This window comes from Syngnathus leptorhynchus, chromosome 5, assembly GCF_054491065.1.
Source record: "Syngnathus leptorhynchus isolate UIUO chromosome 5, UIUO_Slep, whole genome shotgun sequence".
In the NCBI taxonomy this organism is placed as follows: domain Eukaryota; kingdom Metazoa; phylum Chordata; class Actinopteri; order Syngnathiformes; family Syngnathidae; genus Syngnathus; species Syngnathus leptorhynchus.
In genome coordinates, this window is record NC_141199.1 from 14163885 (window position 1) to 14183816 (window position 19932).

The 19932-nt window shown below is 43.9% G+C and overlaps 4 protein-coding genes across 9 annotated transcripts; 2 read left to right on the forward strand and 2 right to left on the reverse strand.

Moving 5' to 3' along the window:
* Positions 1–49: 49 nt before the first annotated feature.
* Positions 50–7557, forward strand: LOC147057108 (ADP-ribosylation factor-binding protein GGA3-like). 3 transcript variants are annotated; one of them, XM_085912547.1, is made up of 17 exons: positions 50–178; positions 1377–1461; positions 1568–1643; positions 1839–1937; positions 2004–2127; positions 2212–2318; positions 2620–2700; positions 2760–2897; positions 2986–3067; positions 3716–3829; positions 4224–4436; positions 4823–4893; positions 4972–5138; positions 5627–5856; positions 6071–6247; positions 6413–6523; positions 6681–7557. In XM_085912547.1, the coding sequence occupies exons 1-17, from the start codon at positions 142–144 to the stop codon at positions 6722–6724; spliced, it is 1956 nt and encodes a 651-aa protein (XP_085768673.1). In that variant the 5' UTR covers positions 50–141; the 3' UTR covers positions 6725–7557. The 3 variants fall into 3 exon arrangements, with proteins under 3 accessions (XP_085768673.1, XP_085768672.1, XP_085768674.1); XM_085912546.1 differs by having other exon boundaries at positions 6071–6240; XM_085912548.1 differs by lacking the exons at positions 50–178; positions 1377–1461; positions 1568–1643 and adding an exon at positions 1690–1758 and having other exon boundaries at positions 6071–6240.
* Positions 7558–7661: 104 nt separating this feature from the next.
* On the reverse strand, positions 7662–9500 carry LOC147057109 (uncharacterized). Its single transcript, XM_085912549.1, has 4 exons — positions 9233–9500; positions 8565–8855; positions 8225–8491; positions 7662–8089 (listed from the first exon to the last, which is right to left on the reverse strand). The coding sequence occupies exons 1-4, from the start codon at positions 9483–9485 to the stop codon at positions 7977–7979; spliced, it is 924 nt and encodes a 307-aa protein (XP_085768675.1). The 5' UTR covers positions 9486–9500; the 3' UTR covers positions 7662–7976.
* A 2569-nt stretch (positions 9501–12069) lies between these two features.
* On the forward strand, positions 12070–16518 carry LOC147057110 (phosphoribosyl pyrophosphate synthase-associated protein 1-like). 4 transcript variants are annotated; one of them, XM_085912359.1, is made up of 11 exons: positions 12070–12591; positions 13344–13396; positions 13464–13530; positions 13662–13837; positions 13902–14017; positions 14356–14411; positions 14500–14645; positions 14864–14908; positions 15574–15644; positions 15957–16103; positions 16212–16518. In XM_085912359.1, exons 1-11 carry the CDS (start codon positions 12428–12430, stop codon positions 16368–16370), a joined length of 1200 nt encoding a protein of 399 aa, XP_085768485.1. In that variant the 5' UTR covers positions 12070–12427; the 3' UTR covers positions 16371–16518. The 4 variants fall into 4 exon arrangements, with proteins under 4 accessions (XP_085768485.1, XP_085768486.1, XP_085768487.1 ...); XM_085912360.1 differs by having other exon boundaries at positions 13665–13837; XM_085912361.1 differs by lacking the exon at positions 14864–14908.
* Positions 16519–18568: 2050 nt separating this feature from the next.
* Positions 18569–19932, reverse strand: LOC147057111 (ras-related protein Rap-1b-like). Its single transcript, XM_085912238.1, has one exon. The coding sequence runs from the start codon at positions 19760–19762 to the stop codon at positions 19061–19063; it is 702 nt and encodes a 233-aa protein (XP_085768364.1). The 5' UTR covers positions 19763–19932; the 3' UTR covers positions 18569–19060.

A 19932-nucleotide genomic window follows, 5' to 3' on the forward strand; every position in this document is an offset into this window, starting at 1 on the left:
TAATCATCTACTATAAACCTACTTTAAAATGCATTGAAGGGCAGCGGGTCTCGACTCACGACACTCGTAATAGGTGTCAGCCATTTATCCCACACTCCTTGAACGCATCGTCACCAAGCGTTATTTTGCTTGCCATTGAATATGGCAGCTGGTGGCGAACCGCTCGAGTCCTGGCTAAGTAAGTCAACTTTCAAAGTCCGTTTTATTCATTTAAAGAACTTGTACGGAAAAAGGTCAAGTGGCTGTTTCGAACGTAAACGAGCACTTTGCTTTGTAAGTTGGGATCAGATGAGTTTGTGACACACAGCTGTTGAGTAGTCATTAAGAGTTATGAGGAGAAAAACTTTTTTGTTTTGGTTGTGTGCTTTACAGGACATAAGTGTTTTTACTTTGTCAATGTCATCACTTGTTAAGTCTTTGAGCTCCAATCATCTGCGGGCTTTAACTTTTAACCCAGAGGAGCACTGGCGGCGGGGTTGATTGACCCCTGTCTGTGTGGACTGCGGATGAGGTCAAACTGGAATGTAAATGAAATAAAAATAAGATTGAGAATAAATATAATCATCAAATAATCCAAATAAATTGTGTTCGGACGGTTGACACAGATGTCGTAAGTTGTCGTACATTTGCATGATCCTGTTTACTGTATTACTATGGTTAGCAGGATTTTTTTTTTTTTGGGAATATTTACCTTCAGAACATGGGGACATTTTTTTTGGGGGGGGGGGAATATTAACCCATGAATTGCACAATATTAGCAAGATCGTGGATGATGTATTTTATTGATGAGCGAGCGAGAAAGAGCAAGAAAGAGCAACATAGAAAGAACTGAAATGAAACAGGACCAGGTGGCTTTCTTTATCGGTTTTAAAGAAGAACTTTAACAGACGCATTCAAGCTTCCCTCCCTGTAGCTTCTGTTAACAATTTCTTGTTAACTGAGAAATGTACGTAGCTAAAGGCCTGTAACTGTCAAACATTGTTAAATATTGTATTCCTTCCAATATCCTTCTACGTCAGGGTTGTCAAACTCGTTTTTCTCGCGGGCCGCACCGTAGTCAAAGTTTCCCTCGGAGGTCAACGGCTTCTATATTCAGTATAGGCTACCAACAAAAAACTGATGAATAACTAGTTTTGAAATCTGAGAATAATATAACAGTTCAAATATTTTAAAAAGACAAATGATAATGAAAATTGCTAGCAACATCTATTTAAAAAAAAATAATAATTTAGTAATGATACAAAGTCGATGCAAAATTGGTCTCGCGGGCCACATAAAATAATGTGGCGGGCCGCATCTGGCCCCCGAGCCTTGCGTTTGACACGTCGTATGCTCGTACCATCACATCTGTCTGACCTCCTCCCACTTCCCTCAAGACAAAGCCACCAACCCTTCCAATAAACAAGAAGACTGGGAGTATATTACGGGATTCTGTAACCAAACCAATAAGGAGCTCGAGGGGTAAGATCACTTTTTGGACCTACTCATTATGCCTCACCCGGAAAGTGATCATTTGTATACGACGTGATCGTTCTGATCAATATCTGTCGTGTCGCGTTTTGCCCAGACCCCAAATAGCTGCGAGACTCTTGGTACGCAAGATCCATTCACCACAGGAATGGGAGGCGCATCAAGCCTTGATGGTATGGCTTACTCTTTCTTCTCAAACATGATGCCCTTGATCATCATCACCCTTTTGCATAGCCAGTGGATGATTTGGATTTCGACTACGAGGAAACCTAACGATCCTCTGTCCACGTCAGTTTGGAATCCTCTCGTGCTCAGCTTTATTTTTTTTAGATTTGTTTGTTTGTTTGTTTCCTTTTTTTCAATTGTAGGTTCTGGAAGCTTGTATGAAAAACTGCGGCCAGAGGTTTCAGAACCAAGTGGGGAAATTCCGTTTTTTGAACGAGCTCATTAAAGTGATCTCACCCAAAGTGAGTGTCGCGAAAATTGGTGTGCATTTTTCTACTTTTCCGTCATCAAGAGTCTCTCCCTTTTAGTATCTAGGAGACAAAGTGTCTGACAAACTGAAGTCAAAAGTGATTGAGATGATTTACAGTTGGACCATTTACCTACCAGAAGAAACCAAAATTTGCGAGGCTTATCGCATGTTGAAGAGCCAAGGTGAGTGTAATGGAATAAAGATGGCTGATTGAAATGAATGTAAATGTCCTTGCTAGTTTGAAGTCATCATATGTGTTTTTGCAGGCATTGTGTTAGCTGACCCCGAGATCCGCCTGGATGCGACATTAGTCCCAACGGCCTCGTCTCAGCGGCCCAAAAATCTCGTGTTTGACGATGAGCGTAAAAGCAGAGTAAGAGAAAGCATTCGAATCATTTCACACCTGTCGTGCTTCAACGCTGCATATCAAAAGCTGAATTTGGATTATAGTGGCCTGGGATTTTTATGCACTCAGAGTTAGTGTTACATTCTTTTTCTTCTGAATTTTGTTCTTTTTTTTTTTTTTTTCCTGGTCGTGATTCTTCAGAAATTGTTACTCTACAGAGTGTAAATTAAGACGCCGACCAAATTGGTTTTGTGCGTACGTGATCTATTATCAACGTTTGACAGTTGCCATAATTTCTTCCTTTTTTTTTTTTTTGTCACCACTGCAGAAGCTGGCAGAACTGCTCAAGAGCAAAAGACCGGCAGATCTGCAGGCTGCAAATCTGCTCATCAAGAACATGGTCAAGGAGGTAAATCAATCACTAAGGAACATGAAGCGATTGGCGTTTAATGAGCACCGTGGTCACAGGACGACGTGAGGACGCAGAAAATCTCAAAGCAGAGAAGCACACTGGATGCGGTCGATTCCAGCGTCAAACTCCTTAATGAGATGCTGGCTTACTTCAGCCCTGAAGACTCCACCGATGGCGACAAGGAACTTATCAGGGTTTGTGACCTATGCATGGTTTGACAGACATAGTTTTTTTTTTTTTTTCACATTCCAGCCTCATTACTAGCTACGTGATCTTTTACAGGAGCTCTACGCCGACTGCGACAAGCTGAGACAAACTGTGCGTCAGCTCGCTACGGAGACGGACGATAACGACGCCAACTTGGGTGAGTTTGTCAAGCTGTGTGGCGTGATGTGCTTTTGCTTACTCAAATGTTTTCGGAGACACAATTGTTGTTTTACCAGAGTGTTCCAACAGCAAGGCAAGACAAAGACGCTTTATTGTCACACAATTAAGCGAACTCAATTTGCCGTGCATGATTAAAAGCATGTGAGTAAAAACCAAGAACACAACTAAAATATGGCTGACTAAAATGATTTAAAGAACAGAGGCAGATCTTTTTTCAAATTTTAGACAAACGTCAGAACATACCATTAAGTTTCACTAATTCAATAATAAAGTCATAATGATGAATGACTTCTAGCCCATAAATATAGCTACTTGACAAATTGACTGTAAGCCACTAGTTAGCCGTCAGCATAGACGTACAGATTTTTCACTAACCTATGCTAGCACAGTCATAAAAGTCCAAATGAAATTATTTATTTATTTATTTATGTATTCATTTATTATTCTTTAATTTTTTTTTTTTATTTGATATATTATTTTATCTCATTTTTGGCCATGAATCTAAAACACTGGGTGTGCTTTCTCGTACCACACGAGTTCACCGGTAAGCTCAAAACATGGTAGGTTGGAACCATTGTCCGGTACTTATGTTTTTTTTTTTTGTCCTTTTTTTTTTACAAACTAGGAGACGTCCTGCAGGCCAATGATGACCTCAGCACTGTCATTAATTCTTGCAAGAACATTGTGGACAGCCAGTCCATAATTGCAGTGACTAAAACAGCATTTGCGGTTAAACAAGGTACAGTTCATTTGCACAATGTTTCTGTTCTCCGTCTCGGCCTTCCAATTGAATCATTACGATAAGATAAATACAAATGTTTTCATATTGTAGTTATGGCTGCGCCAACAGTAAGTCCAACAAACTTGACAGCACCTCGGCTAGCTGCCAGTCTCGTTTAATTCACACAGCCTCATAATGTGGAAAGTGAAAAATCGGTTCCCTAAAGTCATTCCGCCACCCACTCCGTCTCATTCCTGTCCGAGGTCAGCCAAAAGATCTCGTGTACAATGCAAATGCCACTGCTGATCTATTCAAGAAAATGCCATTACGTGCCGTGATATTACTTTTGACCTTTCGAACATTTCGAGCGAGTAAGAACATGAAGAAGTAATCAAACATTTTCTCCTTTCAGACAGCATTTTCACAACACAGTCGGAAAGTCTGATCGATTTGACCTCAGCGGCCGTCCCAGGGTTCTCCCGACTAGAAGAGAAAGATTGGGCACCGGACTCTGTTTCTTATGTCGATCTTCTGTGTGGAAGCGCTGTTGCCGTACCATCGCCTGCGAGAACTGCAAGAACATCTGCATCGTTTTCTCTGCTGGATGAGGAGCTGCTGCCTTTTGGTAGCATTCACAGGCAACGCTTGTCAGGCGATTTACACTGCTGTCATTGTGCTTCATAGGCTAGGCTAGGCTAGGCTGCTAGGCTTAGCCACTACACTAATGAGGAAAGACAAATGGAAAATGAATGTGAAATATAAATAATATAAAATATCAGTATGGCGCCCCTGGGCTTAGACTCCATTCAGCTCAATGTGCACCGAGAAGAATGAGGCAGAAGGCCTCATTAAATTTTGCTGGGGGGGCGTACATTTTTTAAATATGAATTGAACTGGGCGGCTAACCCGTCCCCATGTGTAGATGGAATGACTCGCAGCTTTACATTTTCTGACCAGTCTCGGTCAAGGCAGCAGAGATTGCTATCATTTTTTATTTACTGTTCTTCACAGGTTCTCCTGGACCCGTTGCAATTGGATCAGTTCTCCCTCCAATGAAAAGCAATTCCCTACCGCCGTTCCGAGTACGACATAACATTCAACCCATTTCAATGATGTGTCCTAATATTTAATGACCTGATTGTTTCTTTTTTTTAATTGAGGATATGGAACGTCCGGACGCCACATCCGCAGCCTCGGTCCCAGGGGCAACCACCACGCTTTCGTCTTCACAAGCCTCTGCCGATGCGCTGCGTTCTCCATCGGCTCCATCTTCTCCGGATCACGGCCTACAAGACCTAGCCTTGCTTGTTTTCGGGAGTACGGAAAGGTGAGCAACAGATGTGTTGTCGTGGGGGGGGGGGGCTCATAGATATTTTAAGTTATATTTAAATAAGTCTTGATGGAATATTTTTCTTCATTAAAATCAACATCACTATTTTTTGGTTTGGAGGGGAAGCCTGCAACAAATGAATTGTATTTGCATTCATTTTAGCGGGACGAGATGATTGGAGATAGAAGCATCTTGCGTAACGTGCGTGATCACGGAATAAATTGAACTGTCGACTTCACATGAACACGTCGTAATACATTTTAATATCACAAATGTAAAATGATCCATTACAGGCTCCAGTGTCATTCTTCACCTAATCACACCTTGTCGCATTAAACTCAAAAGAGTTATTTTGTGCACGTGACTCCAAAAGTGAGAAATATTAAGCGGGGCCCAAATTATGAATTGTGTCTGCACTTTTTTGAATGTTTATCTTTGCCGCCAGAGCGGTACTCAACCGCCGATCTATGTGATTCTCCCCTCAGCGTCCCCGGTGTGCAAATTGACAACACGCAAGCCAAGCGTGGAGCTTTGTGTTCTCCAGCCAATCTCCAGCATCTAGATGGGGCGCCAGTTGTGCCGACCAGAAGTCCAGCCGACAGCGTTCCGTTACACTCAGCCTCCCCGATCCTCACCCGCAGCCAGACCTCTTTTGGCGCGGTAGATGAGACGTCTCTGGCTGATGTCTTTGTACCTTTGGATGCTGTCAAACCAAGTGAGTTAAGTGTGTTTATTCACTTGAGTGAGATGAACTTTATTTATTTATTTCCTCAAAGCGCGTGCGGTGTCTTATTCCGTCGTACGAATAGCAACGGGCGGATACGGAGGTTAATTGTGTATTTTCTGCCATCTCAAAACCAAATGACACGGCCGTGTGATTGGCATTTAATGAGCTCACTTCGAGCTAAAGTGGAGCTGCTTTATTTTAGGTCAAACGTGTCCGATCACAGCATACGACAGAGACGGCGTCCGTCTGCTGCTGCATTTTGCCAGCGATTGTCCACCCGGCAGGCCCGACGTGTCGGTGATTGTGGCTTCTGTGCTGAATACGTCGCCACGTCCTGTTAAGGCCATCGTGCTCCAAGTTGCTGTCCCTAAGGTCAAACGTACTTGAATTGAGTTGGCTTCATTATCCTGCCAGAAAGATGCTAATGCTAAAAGCTTTTGAACAACTCGCAGTATGTTGCAGTTATACCACTAGTATGAGTGGAGCCGTCTTGTTTATTTGAGCTGTGGTTTTTTTTTTTTTTTGGGGGGGGGCTCACGCCCAGACTATGAAAGTGAAATTGCAGGCCCCGTCTGGGACACAGTTGGCTCCCTTCAACCCCATCCTGCCCCCTGCTGGCATCACTCAGGTCGTGCTGCTTGCGAATCCTCACAAGGTAGTGTTGAGTCTGAGGCTGACACAAACACACACACACTTACACGTCACTTCAAGATTTCTACTTTGTGCGTGCGTGCGTGCGTGCGTGCGTGCGTGTGTGCGTGTGTGTGTGTGTGTGTGTGTGTGTGTGTGTGCACGTGTGCGCGCGCGCCCAGGGAAAAATTCGGATGCGGTACAAGTTGACGTTCATGCTGGGTGAGCAGCCCTATACAGATGTCGGAGAAGTGAACGAGTTTCCGCCTGCTGACAGATGGCTATGACCCCAACATCGCCCCACATCACCGTCCTTTCTGGATTTTTAAAAAAAATAATCATTTCACCAAGGGAGGGGAACAGCTATAGGGAAAAGCTTACACTGGGGGATTTGAGTTATGCAATTTCTGATGGTGGCATTTTTGGGAATCTCTATGCTACATTGCTATTTAGATCAGGTGAAAGTAGCATTTTTAAAAGAATTGAAAGAAATGGCAAGAATTGAGGCAGAATGGGAGAAACAAATGGGTGGGTGGTCTCGGCCCCCCCTAAACATGGCAGCATACGACATTGTGTCATTCAAACACTCCGAGTGAGATTCCCTTTAATACTGTGCAGGGAAATCCTTTTGAAAATGTGATATCATCTGGGAGACCAATGGTTTGGAAGGTGTGCTACTTTTTTTGGACTGCAATAGGATCAATAGACAGTGCGGAAAGAGGGACAGTGTCAAATTTGCAAGTTGCTGCCCACTAAAATCGAAAGCTTCTCCGGCATCAACACCATTGCTGGCACGGCAACCGGTTGAAGTGCTAATCCAACGTGGACGGCCAATGAAAACTCCACTTGCATGTGGACCCTTTCCACACTGTCCAAAAAAAAAAAAAAGATACAGCAGCAACATGCCTGTCAAGGAGCCCGACCTTGGTGAACTCAAAACGAGCATCCTGTACTCTCATTTCTTGCATCCTTCAAGCAATGTGGCTTGGAAAGCTTTGTGAAAATCTATACATATAGGATGTATACAAATACAAAATAAAGCAAAGATATAGAATTTAACCTTGTTTTGCCAATTTGAAGGAAGATCTGGATTCTCAGAAGGGACCTTTTGGATCGCACTCAAATTCAACTTTTGCCATTTGTGAATGAGCTCATTCAAAACAAACAAGGACTGATCATTTTATTGATTATAGGGTGGGGGGGAAGCAAGCATTATCAATCAAAAGAAAAGCAAAATGCGCCTACCTTGACAAATCCAAGGCAGTGGCAAATCTCAGTTAAAAATGATTAAATGCGGCCGCCTACAGTCGCAAATCGAAGGTTAATCAATGACTAAATGCGCCTACAGTGGCAAAGGTTAATGATAGTGGCAAATGTAAGCTTACTAAATGCGCCGATAGTGGCAAATCAATGGGAGAATGCACGCAGTGGCAAATCAATGGCCGGCGCCGGCTTTTTCCGCCTCCACCTTGGGCTTGCTAGGCGGCCAGCTGAAGCAGCAGATGCACCAGGGTGACCGTCACCAGCAGAGCAGGTGAGCAGGACAGGCCGCCGTCGGCGGCGCTCTCGGTTGGCTTTTTGGCGCTGTCATCTGAATGGGAGAATGGCAATTGTGCAGTTTGTAAAACAAAAAGCGCCGCTGAACGAATGGGCTTGCTTTCCGGATCAATCCAAGCTTTTCGGGTCTCATACCAGCGAGCGGATTGTCCCGCAACATCAAACTCACCCACAATGCTGACTGTGAAGGACTCGGAGACTGCCGGGTCATTGTAGGTGGCCTTGTAGGTTCCCGCGTCGGTTGCCACCAGGTTCGGGATGGTCAGCTCAATTTCATTCGTTCCGCTTTTGACGTATCTGGCATCTGTAAGATCGACGGCGCCCTTGCTCCATTTGACCGCGGCGGTTGCTTCGCCTCCGACTTTCAATACGAGGTCTTTGGTCACCTTGCCCACGCAATTAACTGCGGTAGTGCCGCCCTTGCAGACCGGGGTCACTGCCAGCACGAGAAAAGCACAAGTGATCAAATGTGAAAGAAATGGCGCACAATGGCGAGCGGCTTTCCAAACCTTGGACGGTGAACACTTCGGCCTTTGCGAGGCCGCCTTCGGCGGTCTTGTACTCTCCCCCGTCTTTATCTTTCAGGTCCTTGATGGTCAGTATTTTGTTGTTATCGGCATCGAGCTCATACTTGGCGGCGTCCGCCGCTACTTTGGTAGTTCCTTTCATCCAGTCGACTGCAGCAGTAGCTGCGCCTTTGATTGTCAATTTGACCGTTTCGCCCTCCTTGCGCTTGCACGTCACGGTCGCGCCAGTGTCGTCACCAGTGCAAGTTTCGTCCGTCTGGGGCGCTCCCAGCACTACAAAAGCAGCAGCAGCAGAAGAGGGCAAGAGGGTCTATCAAAAGTCACTCTGGCAAAGTACACATTTGAGGAAAGACTGTTAGACGCTATTTGCCGTGATATTCATTTAGCCATTGTCAATTGTTGTCTTTGACTTTGTTAATGAGAGAAAAAGAAAGATGAAACTGCACTGGCGCCAAACTGTAATCCGCCATTCATCAGACCAAATTCAATGTGACCTTTTTTGCTTCCACGAGTTTTGTTTTCGACAGGCTTCGTTTGAAACAAAGAGAACATTTTGATCGCAACGCCATGTTGTGTTTTTAAATGCCAAATATTCCATTTGTCATTTGAATTGAACCCCCCAAAAATCTGAATTTATTCAATGGCTTTACCTTGCCCGAATTGCGCGATGGACAGGAGCAGCAAGCACATCAGCTTGGAGAAGTTCATCTTCTTTGGAGGAAGTGAGCGTTCGGACCTGCTGGAGCTGCGTGAAGAGGTGCGAGCGAGCGAGCGAGCGAGCGAATCCACTGAACGAGCGAGGCGAGGCGAAAGAACTCTGCGAGCGAGTCGGACGTAAAGAGATAGGATGGTTTGGTTATGGAGCTGGAGCCAGCTTCTTATAAAGCTCTCAATCGCCGTCATCTTCAAGGGTTTGCACATTGGTTGCTCGTTCATTGGCTGGATTTGGGAGCTTTATGTCGAGTGCGCGCGTGATTCACGCACGCACAAGCGGCCGCCGCCGCCGCGTAACCTTCTATCATCCCCTTTGCCTTACGCCATACAGCTGCTTGCTCGTCTCCTTGAAGTCTTTACGAAATGTCACAACTGTTGTCGAGCGAGTCACGACCAGCGGCACTTTTTGTCCTTTCAGAAGAATCCTGGATTCTTCTCCCAATCCCCTGGCCCCGCCTGGTTATGGACTTAGTTTTTATTTATTCGTTATTGATTGATCGATTTGTTTATTGAGTTGAAATCAAAACAAATCAGACAAACAGGAAGTCTTTTGCCTAACTAAACTAAAAAGACAAAGTTCTGCATCCCTTCTTTGGTGGTGAGGGATATCATGATTGATATGATGATAATGAAAATAATGATTCAAACAAATGCTCATGACTATATATGATGATCATTTATAGATAGCTTGGATGCTTTTGGAAGTTTCATAACAGCCTTTTTTGTGATTTGGCCTGGCCTGGCCTGGCCTGGCTTGCCACCCCACGCAAGTGCGCGTACTTCGTGTACGTACTCGGGGTGCTTTGCGCCGTTTGACACGACAAAGCGACAAAGCGCACGCTAACTATACGAAGGTGGAGTAGATGGGGGCTGACGATTGGGGCCTTGGCAACGTCATCACCGCAAAATGACAAGTTGTACACAGCACTCGCCACGTCTGCTGCATAATGATGCTACCTTTTCCATCGTCGCACAGCAAAAGGCTTTCTCTGTATGCTTTATTGCCTTTCAAGCGATGATAGAAAGGATTTTTTTTGGGGGGGTGGTTAATTAAACGTGCATTCAGAAATACAGGACGTGACAAGAATGGCTAATACATCAAATAGCAAATAAAAAGCAATAAAACTGATCATCAAAATACAATCAAAATCGAATAAAAAATAAAATTAGCCAGAGCTTTTTACGTAACATGCAACTTGCCAGTTACGCCGACAAGATTAATACAATTTATGTTTTATAAATTTAAGGGTCTTCTAAAACGAAACAAACTCTTCAAGAAAATAGACGAAATTTCGCTTCAACTTCAAAACTTTATATTTGTGAGAAAACAGAAGACATTTCGATTCACTTTCAAAACTTGATATTTGTGTTTAAAAAAAAAAGAAAAAAAAAAACCCAAAACGTTCAACGACAAGAAAAGGGTTCACCAAAAAGTCATCATTCAAATCTTTCCCAAAAAAATACTAGATACAGGCAGACAGAGACGTACGGACAGACAGGTACATAGATGTTGGATGTTTTAGAATGCACTTCTTTGTTTCAGGGAAGACCTGGAATGAAAGTTTTTTTTATTTTTTTTATTTTATTTTTTTAGGACATGATGGTACGTTCTTTTGTTCTTCCGTTCTACACCAGGTCAGCCCAGGTGAACTCCACTCGTAGAGGCTGGGCATCTTCACATCTTCAGTTGTGTACCTCGCCGTCATAGGGTGTTTTAGTCACAAGATAGATACTCTGGTCCATGGCATCCTCTGGAACCAGGTGCTGGTGTCCTCCTTCCCCCTCCCCTCACCGACGGAGGTTGGTGAGCAGGCTGCAGCAGGTGTTCCTAATGGTGGCAGTTCCTTTGGCCTGGATGGCTTTTGACACCTGGTTGTACCTCCCTTGGAAGAGAACTCACTTTGCTTCCAGTGAGCCTGGAACTGAGCATGCAAGATCTTGTTGCAGGTTTGTGGGTGAGGGCAGCACATCATACGTGGGTGGCTCACAGTAGGAAGCTGACCCTGCCTGCTTCCAGTTGCCACAGTTCTTTCCAGCTGACCTTCCTCTGTCGTCGGACGGCGATGACCACCGGCTTTCGCCGCTCTTTGTTGCAGAGAGGGTCTGTCCCGACCTGGACCCAGACCTCCTCCTCCCTGGGACCCGCTGTTTCAGCGTGCTGAGGTCCTCCCTGAGCTGCTTGAACTGGCCGCAAACATTGAGGCTGGCATCATAGCACATTTCGAGGCTTTTGATAACTTTCTCGTAAATGGTGGGAAGTGGTTCACCGTTAATGAAGAATCTTTGGTTTGCATTCCCTCAAAACAAAGTTACATCTTTTTGGGCCAGGAGAGCGTTGTCCCCATCATGATGTCACTCTTGACAGTTATCATGAGATACCCACAGCCTCCGGGAAGTTTGGAGAGGCACGTGGCTGCGAACCTACACTGTGAGGTGGATACTGGTGAAGGCTCCACTATCGGGACATGTCGGACATCTTTTTGACTTGAAATCACATGGCAGAAAACTAAATAATACACAAAAGTATTTGAGATGCTAAAAATGAGAAAGCAGTTCAGGATGGTGCTTTATTTCTTGATTTGGTATTTAGAATTAAAACACCACGGCTGTTTTTGTCCTTTCTGTGGAATCATACATAATTGTTGCTTTATTATTTGTCAATGTAATTTTGCGTGTTGAATAAAGATTTTAAAAAAAAAACTCGAAAAATGTCGGTCGCGCTTGAAGATGACCTCATGAAAGATTTAAACATGGATTGGTCGATGACGTTTTAGGCACGCCCCCTCCTGGTGCGGTTTGGGCCCTCTACGACGTGGAACGTCTGCGATACAGTCGGTGCTGCACAAGTTCTACATCAACCAAATCTGAATTTTTCGCACTTAATACACACGACGGTGTGTTGTAAAATTCAAACATCTCTTAATTGCGTTGTAGCGATTGAATTTGCTACACTGATGTAGTTTTAGCTCAATTGTGGCACTCGTGAAAAGTTTGGATGCTTTTGCCTCGCGTGGTTTTTTGTTGTTTTTTTCTTTTTTTTTCAAAAACATTCCATATCAGGATCGTTGTCGTTCTAAAACATTTCAAAGAGCCAGGAAAGAGAAAGTGCAACTTTTGGGGTGTGAAACAACATGCCAATAAGGCGTTTCGGCGGTCACAGGTCTATGGTCAAACGCTCTGAAACGCCCAAGCTCTCGTATGGTTTCTCCAACATGAACGTGTCAAGAAGTGGATACCGTGTTTTTTCCGCCAACTCCAGCAGCGCCTGTTCCGAGTTAGCCAAGAAAATCACAGAGTAAGTAACGTCACAGTGTTTTGTAATCCAGGTGAAGGCAAGTTTGATAGAAAATCGCTGGATGGAGTATTTTAAACATTCATCCATCATCCCTCTTTAATCCAATCTTCGGATAGCAGGTTTTGGTCTGTGCCCCCTTTTCTCAGTTTACCTGTGAGACCTGTCATTAAAAAAAAAAAACTCCCGAAAATGTCAATCCCTCGCGTACAGGTGCCCCGAGATGATTCAGAAAGTTTGCAGAGCACAGAATCTGGGCTTGTTTCAACAAATTGAATTGTTTATGGGGGTCGGCTCCAAAAGTTGTGGATTTTGTTTTAGGCTGGTGTTAATATTTGGCAGAATCATTTCCCGATAAGCGATCAATCACCCAATGAATTCAAAAAAGTATCCATTGATGCAATGAAGAAGATTTACTTATGGTCCCTTAGATCTTACAAACAATAAAGTCGTTACTCGTCTCACCTGACGTTTTGCAACTTTGTCGAGACTTGCTCACAACGTTACAAATGCCATTCGATCAAAATATCTCGACATGAACCTTCAATGTTTCGACTCGCTCGGCTGGATTCTTGAATCGGATCTTGTTCCGTTTGCGTATTCGGCAGAAGCTTGTGAACAACTTTTAAATTCTGCCGTACCCAAACAACGGGAGAAAGGTAAATAAGGACAATCTTCCACTGCCAAACCAGCCCAACGACCGGTTTGTGGAATCCGATTTCTGTTGTGACGTTGAGACTTTCTTTTCTTCTCAGACGCTTGGGTGTAGAGTTGGGCAAGTCGGTGGTATACCAGGAAGGAAATGCAGGTACGGCCGAGCTCTTTCCAACTTCTGGCTTCCATTTTGTCGCCACGTTGATTTTGTTTGTGCGCAGAAACCCGAGTGGATGTGAAGGAGTCTGTGCGGGGACAAGACATCTTCATCATTCAGACAATTCCCAGGTGAGATGTGTTCCTAACGCTGAGGGCAAAAATGTTCTGGAAAGTAAAGAAGACTTGTCAGGAGCGTAGATTAGCCGTACACAAAAGACCGGTATGTTTTTGGTTTGCAATTTGATCACCTTGTCGTTCAGCAGAGATGTCAACACGGCCATCATGGAACTGCTGATCATGGCGTACGCCCTGAAAACGTCCTGCGCCAAGAACATCATCGGGGTCATCCCTTACTTCCCTTACAGCAAACAGTGCAAGATGAGGAAGAGGGGCTCCATCGTTTGCAAGCTACTCGCCGCCATGTTGGCTAACGCCGGTACGTGCGCTGCGATAATTCGCCATTTCGGATTGGCTTTGATGCCGTCTTGTTGACGTCGCAGGATTGACGCACATCATCACCATGGACCTTCATCAGAAGGAAATTCAGGGTTTCTTCAGCTTCCCTGTTGATAACTTGAGAGCTTCGCCCTTCCTCATCCAGTACATCCAAGAAGAGGTGATGCCGGAATTTTTTTTAGCTACGTTAGCACAGTTTTCTTCACAAACTGTGAAGGTAGGGAAGGATGAGTATTGATACTGGGTATCGGTATCAACTCGCGATCAGCTGCCCTCTTACGGTCATTTTACAACCAGGAACTAAAAATTGGAATTAAAAATGTTTGAATTACATGTGAAATTATCTTAAAAAAATCAACTAGGTCTTTATTTCTCATTTTTTTGAGCGGAAATTTCATGACCCTGATATCGGCACTTTATCGATAGATTTGAGTGATATGATAAAGCATGTAAATTCAACTGCGGTCTGTCTATCTGGTCTATTCCCACATCTCACAGATCCCAAACTACAGGAACGCTGTCATTGTGGCAAAGTCCCCGTCAGCTGCCAAGAGGTACTCCTTTTTTTTGTTGTTGTTGTTGTTTGGCTTCTTTGTCGTTTTTTACTCGTACGTCACTTTCTTTGCCGCTCGTGTGTCTCAGGGCTCAGTCGTACGCCGAGAGGCTGCGGCTGGATTTGGCCGTCTTGCACGGCACCGCTCCCAATCTGGAATCCAACATGGGCGACGGGCCGTACTCGCCGCCGCCTGCTCGCTCCAGCGCCGGACACACTGGCTTGGAGCTGCCTTGTAAGACGCCCCCTCTCCTTCGTTCACACAAGTTCTGTGATTGTCAACAGTGGCAACCGTGGCCCATTTGACACTTTATGTACCATATTATCTTATTAAGAAACAATATATATATATATACACATGTAAAATATCGATCTATAGATGTTTGAAAACCTTCTTTTTACACCCCAGCCTCGTTCTGCATGTCGTTCACAATGGGTTTTTCGCCAACATAGGCGGCAGCAGGTCTCGTGCGCCGTTTCCTGGGATTGAGCTTCCAAGTAGGAATCAATGACTCCATTTTCCCTTCCCATTTGTTCCGCTTCCCTGGAATTTGACAGTGGAGTTTATTTTCTTGCTTCTTTGTCTTTCGGCTTAAATTTGGTGTCTGGTTTAATCTAATATCTGAGAATTTCTCCCTCTTTGGACAAAATGGGGTCGAATGGCATGAAGTGTAGTGCAACTCAAGATACATTGTTTTGGACGCTATCGTGCCTATCATATTTCTGATTTGTGATTTTCGCGGTCGTTCATTTTTTTCCAAGTTGTAAAACCCGCAGTGAGGTTTTGCAAAAGCGCCTGGTTGGTGTGTGCGGGCGAGGGCAGGTGTGGCGAGTTGTCGCTTGGGTTGAGGATTATTTGAGATTCCTTCATTTGCTTGAAGCAGAAACACTCTTCACGCTCTCTTTTTTGCAGCATAGCAAATCACAAAAATATTTGAATCCGAATAATGATCGACTCCCGTTTGTAACTACTCAGCATATGTTGTTCTGGATGACCGATGAGTGCAAATGATTTTTCCTGCGCTAATGGATTGTGCTGCGGAAGTCCTTTTGCGGGTGTCACCCCAATTCCCCCCCCCCCCCCCCCCCATCAAATCTCAATTCCCTTGATTCGACTTTAATATTTCTCCGTGGCTTAACTTGCCCTATTTGTGTCTTTACAGTGATGATGGCTAAGGAGAAGCCACCCATTACTGTCGTCGGAGACGTGGGAGGAAGAATCGCCATCATTGTTGTAAGACCGTAAACCTTTAAAGGATTTGCATCGACTTCTTGTAACTACCGCAGTTTGTGAACTCAGCTTTACGTAAATGTGACTCTCATTACAAAATGTTTCACATTGCGTCAATTGATTTTTCCTGTTGCAATACAGTTTTATTAATATATGTAAATTTGTAGGGATTTTTTTTTTCCCCCTCTTTTATTATTCTTATAATTTTTTTTTTTTTTTATCATGTGAAACCCATTTATGTAATCAGTGGTGATTGGAGAATCTTAAACAGACCCTTTTGTGAAAACAATGAAGACATCCGTGTCTATGCCTTAGGATGACATCATCGACAACGCCGAGGAGTTTGTGGCCGCCGCAGAGATCCTGAAGGAGCGAGGCGCTTACAAGATCTTCATCATGGCCACGCACGGCCTGCTGTCTGCTGAGGCACCCAGACTCATTGAAGAATCTGCCATTGATGAGGTAAAAAAAAAAAAAGATTTCACCTTAAATTTGCCCTATAGAGAGAACATATAAGAATATACACATTCATGCAAATTTCCAGTGAAACAAATTTGACCCTCTCTTTAGGTCGTGGTTACCAACACAGTGCCCCACGAAGTGCAGAAGCTGCAGTGCCCAAAGATCAAGACGGTGGACGTGAGCATGATCCTGGCCGAAGCCATCCGCCGCATCCACAACGGGGAGTCCATGGCCTACCTGTTCCGCAACATCGCCCTGGACGACTGAGGCGACGGACAACTGACGACATTCGGTCACCAAGTACGTGTCCCGTGCCAAATAGTGGGAACAGGACTTGATGAATGTTTGCTTTTATGTAGATACACTATTGCATGGGGATTCTCACCATTTGGTTAATAAAGACATTCCGTTTGTATGACATTGTGATTGGAACAGTCAATGGGAAAAAACTTTGACCGATGACTGAGGCAGGGACTCGTGAGATTGCGGCGGCGTGTGTGTGTGTGTGTGCCTGTAAAGTGATCAAAAACAAGACTGAGGTTTTATATTTAATATGAATACTGTAAGCCATTTGAACATTCCCCCAGTGCTTAGTAGATCGGAAAATCAAAGTTAAAATGATGTAAATCTAAAATGCAGTTCAAATTAAAGCAGGTAAATATTTGTAAAGAAAATAAGCTTGCCTCGATACCTCTCGCATTATTAGTGGCACACTTTGAGAATCACTTCTTCAATATATGCCTTTCCAGAATTATGTAAACTACTATTTGTTCAATTTTGAACAAATAGTTTGTGATATTACTTTCCACTGCTCATTAAAAACCACAGAGAGTTTCTAGCGCCGGAAATGAAATGTTTCAAGCAATTCAGTCTCTACAACTTGCATGTCATTGACTATTGAAATAAAAAAAATGGAAAATGAATGGACAGACTTATCCGCATTCAGGTTGTACCATCAAGCTGAGTTTGTTCCAGGACCTTGAACTTGTTCCAAACGCCTCAGAGCCTCTTTACTCAGCTGAGGAGCTTTGACCAAGTCCAAGGGCGAAGACTTAATTACAATCTGACTGACTACGGGATACTCGAGAGCAAATGGAGCAACGTCTTACTTGAGGCGTAAAACAGGCAGAGGTCCAAAGCTGGGGGCTGGCCCGCTCCGAGACGACAAAACACCTGTGAAGCTGAGCGCAGAAGAGCGTTTTTAAAAGTGGAGCGAAAGAGGAACTGTGGACCAACGTTTACCAGGCTGTTTCCTCAAAATAAAACAGGAAACTCGCTTGCGTCTATCGCGTGAGCTGGTCGAGTGGGTTCAACTTGAGCAGGTCATGGTTAAAGGGGAACATCTGCTTCAGGAACCACTCAACGGTCCCACTTTCAAACCTGTTCAACCACTGAATGGTTGCTTTATTCAAATCACACAACTCTGGTTATGTTTGAACTTGTCACTTCAATTCAACTTTTCTTAACGTACAAACCTGTCAGACCATCTTTTGTTCGAGGAACCACTTTTGCTAACGTAGGCCAAAAAAGCCTTGATGGATTCATACCAGGGGCTGAGAAAACAATCTATAAATATATTTTAGAATGTATAATAAAATGCAAAACTGAGCTACAGAGGGGTTTATTTTTTTCTTTTTAGGAGGTTATTGCCCCCCCTATATAAATTGTACATAAAAATACTCAAAGGTTAAAAAGGAAATAATTTAGCATTATGGATCCCATTGTTCTTTTTTTAAAAGCGGTGTTTAGTCGATAAGGCGTCACGTGTACCTAATAATGTGGCCTGTCAATTGTGTGTAATGTGTGTTGTTCACCAACAGATGTCATCCAAAGAAAACATGGTGAAAGACTTGTTTAATAAAACTCAACAATTCGGTATATAGTCAGAAAACACCTAAATATTTATTCATGTACTTCTTCAAATTGTATTAATTACATGAGACACTAACATGATGCATATTAACACTGAATTTAAATGTAGAAATACGGTGAAGGGATGATTCAAATAGATTGCACCTAAAGGTTACATACATTTGTACGTAAATATGTCAAAATAAATAAGTAAAAACATTAAAACAACATTCATATGTGTTATTCTAATACGTTAAAACGAACTGTACGGAGCCAGTTTTCTTTCGCCTAACAGCAGAGGGCGCCCGTGTACCACTAGGAGCGACGCGGACTTGTGGTACCGGTCGGATACTTTTTAACCCGATCCTCAAGATTTGTGAACGCCCGATATGCGCAATGTTAGTAATAACATAATTTGTTTTGGGGATCAGGATTTTTTTTAATGTAATAAATAATAAAAAGCATGTATTTACAATTATTATTTTAAGGTAAAAAAAATTTTTTAAACACTCTTAAATTTTTTAAACAATCAAGTGTCTGCATAATAAAGAATGTGAAATAGAAAAAAGAAACAATTTGGTTGTATTTTGAATGAAAACTTGAGTTACCGTTCATTTAGAGTCAAACACCATCTTTTATTTGCATTTTTTTTGTTTTTATGATGCATATTTAAACTTACAATACACAATAGTTTCATTTACCACAACGGCACAACAATGAGATGATAAAAAAATACACAAAAAAAACGTCCTTTACGAAACAATAAACTTAAAAAAGAGCTGTGTATTTACAGTGTTAATGTGCTTTTTGAAACATATTACCAATGACTCTCATGCACAATTAGAAAAAATGATGTACCTTCATAAAAATCTCACAGATAGGTTACAACATGATGTATATTAAGTACAACAGTTAGACAGCCTTTTAAGTCTTACATTGTTCTCAACAGCAGCAAGTACGAACCAACCAGCACTACAACAAAGTGTTTTTTTTTAAATCATGAGTCACTTCTGCTGGTGTCCTCCACTTAAGGGTTAAGAAGCCTGGAGGAGAGCGCTCTTCACTTGCCGCCCACTTTTGAACATGTCCTCTTTTCATCTCTGCCATTAGGACAGGATGCAGCTGTTGGTCTTGTTCATGGGGGGCCTGAAGCCGGCTTGTTTGGGTAAGGTCTCCCTGCGCCGACGCAGAGCCGGACTGAGGCGGCTCGGCAGGTTGGCTTGCTGCAGGAGTTCCTTGAACACCTCCACCACGTTGACGTTGTCCTTAGCCGAAGCCTCCAGGTAGCTGTTGTTCCAGTCCGTCTCCACGATGGACAGCACATCATCTTCAGACACCCGCCTCTCTCCCCCGCGATCATTCTTGTTGCCCACCACCACGATGGGCGTGTACTTGTCCTCCTTGATCTCCAAGATCTCCTCCCGCAGGCTCTTGACCGCCTCCAGAGACTCTGGGTCATCCACGGAGTAGACCAGCGCAAAAGCGTCGCTGTTCTGGATGGAGAGCTTGCGCATGGCCGGGAAGGAGTAGCTGCCGCTGGTGTCCAGGATCTCCACGGTGATCTTGACGCCGTCTATGTCGTACTCCCGGCTGTGGAGCTCCTCCACCGTGCGCCGGTGTTTGGCTTCAAACGTGTCCTGCAGGAAGCGGCGGATCAGGGCCGTCTTGCCCACTCCGGCCGCCCCCAAGAAGACAAGACGCACCTGGGTCTTCTCCTTTACTCCCAGTGACATTTTGGACGCCTGATTGGAAAGAACTGAACGGACGAATCTCACAAAACTGTCAGTCAACTTCTCTTTGGTCAGCATAAGATGCTGGCGTCTGGGTTGTGTAGTCTCAGTGAAGATGCACGCCCTCCTTTTATGCTTGTTTTGGAGAGAGAGGGAGTACGGCCTCCCCGTACTCGCAGCCAATTGGCACGCAGAAGCTCGCGGAAAGGCAAACAAAGAAGAAAAGGCATGCAAACATTCTGAAAGGT